This window comes from Carlito syrichta, unplaced genomic scaffold, assembly GCF_000164805.1.
Source record: "Carlito syrichta isolate Samal-C Ts95f unplaced genomic scaffold, Tarsius_syrichta-2.0.1 Scaffold305344, whole genome shotgun sequence".
NCBI classification, from domain to species: Eukaryota; Metazoa; Chordata; class Mammalia; order Primates; family Tarsiidae; genus Carlito; species Carlito syrichta.
The window spans coordinates 1-1539 of record NW_007249440.1 but is presented as its reverse complement, the minus strand read 5'-3'; the positions used below and the strand labels follow the sequence as shown (position 1 = coordinate 1539).

The window sequence follows — 1539 nt, the reverse complement described above, 5'->3', positions numbered from 1 at the left end:
GGTGGCTTCCAAGTCACTGGCTAGTGAATTCTGCTGGAACTGCATGGCGGCCTGCAAGGACTCCTCTCCAGAATTATGGAAGGGGCTGCTCCAGGTGTGACTGTTCCAGGCTGGGGGGCACCAGGTCTGACTGTTCCAGGTGTGGCTACTCCAGGACTGGCTGTTCCAGGTCTGGTTGTTCCACCCGGGAAGGTTCCCGGATGTGTTCACCAGGCATCCCTGGTGGTAGGGCGAGTAGAGACCTGGGTAGGTGTGTGCTGAGACCTTTTGAAAGAGAAGGGTGGATTAAAAAGGTACAAGGAAAACCAGAACTGTCTGTGGTTGGAGTTGGATGCTCTGGGGAAGGACCAAACTCAAAGTTCACTGAAGACCGGATGCAGTGGCTCACGCTTGTAATCCCAGAACTTTGTGGGAGGCTGAGGTGGGCAGACTGCTTGAACCCAGAAATTTGAGACCAGCCTGGGTAACATAGCAAGACCTGGCCTCTATAAAAGAAAAAAAAAAAAAAAGCCAGGCTCGGTGGCTCAACCTGTAATCCCAGCACTTTGGGAGGACGAGGCGAGTGGATTGCCTGAGCCCACGTGTTCAAGACTAACCTGGGCAACTTGGCAAGACCTTGTCTCTACAATAAAAATAAAAAAATTTAGCCGGGCGTGGTATCATGTGCCTGTAGTTCTGGTTACTTGGAAGGCTGGGGCGGAAGGATCACCGGAGACCTGCCCAGCAGGTAGACGCTAGCGTGGCTGGGAGTCTGCCATGGCACTTCAGCCTGGGCGACGGAGTAAGACTCAAACTCAAAAAAAAAAAGAGAGAAAAAAACTAGCTGAATGTGGTGACACGTCTGTAGTCTCAGCTACTTGGGAGACTGAGGCAGAAGGATCGCGTAAGCTCAGGAATTTGAAGCTACCATGAGCCATGATCATACCACTGCACTCCAGCCTGGGTGAGAGATCCCAACTCAAGAAATAAAATAAACTAAATAATGATGATAAAGATAAAAAGTCAAAAAGGAAAGAGCAGAACAGTGGGTTTCCTGTTACCTGGGCCACACTGTAGCTGTTCTTTGGCCAGCTGCTTTTCTGCCACCTCTTAGACTTCATTCTCTGGTTCTGGAACCAGGTCTTCACCTGCAGAAAAAAGTGACAGGAATTATTAAACACTAGTAATGAAGTAATACTTTGAATTAAAAAAATATTCTTTAAAAGTTTCTTATTTTAGGCCAGGCTTGGTGGCTCAAGTCTGTAATCCCCCCACTTTGGAAGGCCGAGGCGAGTAGATTGCCTAAGGCTGCAGGTTTGAGAAGTTTGAGACCAACCCGGGCAAGTTGGGGAGACCTTGTCTCTACAATAAATAAATAAAAAATTAACCAGGCAGGGTAGTGTGAGCCTGTACCTCTGGCTACTTGGAAGGCTGAGGTAGAAGGATCACCGGAGCCCAGCAGGTCAAGGTTGCGGTGGCAGGGAGCGGCCACTGAACTCCAGTCTGAGACTTCAACTCAAATAAAAAAAAAAAAAAAGTTCACGGGCTAGAAAGTTCACA

At 48.6% G+C, this 1539-nt stretch overlaps 1 protein-coding gene across 1 annotated transcript in view; it reads right to left on the bottom strand.

Moving 5' to 3' along the window:
• Window positions 1–1127, bottom strand: part of LOC103263971 (homeobox protein NANOG-like) — a gene marked incomplete at its 5' end in the record, with an annotated part of 5687 nt that extends 4560 nt beyond the window's left edge. The window contains 2 exons of the mRNA XM_008061634.2: window positions 7–264; window positions 1041–1127. Coding sequence (XP_008059825.2) covers window positions 7–264; window positions 1041–1127 — 345 coding nt within the window. The remainder of the gene's footprint in view (window positions 1–6; window positions 265–1040) is intronic.
• Window positions 1128–1539: the final 412 nt, after the last annotated feature.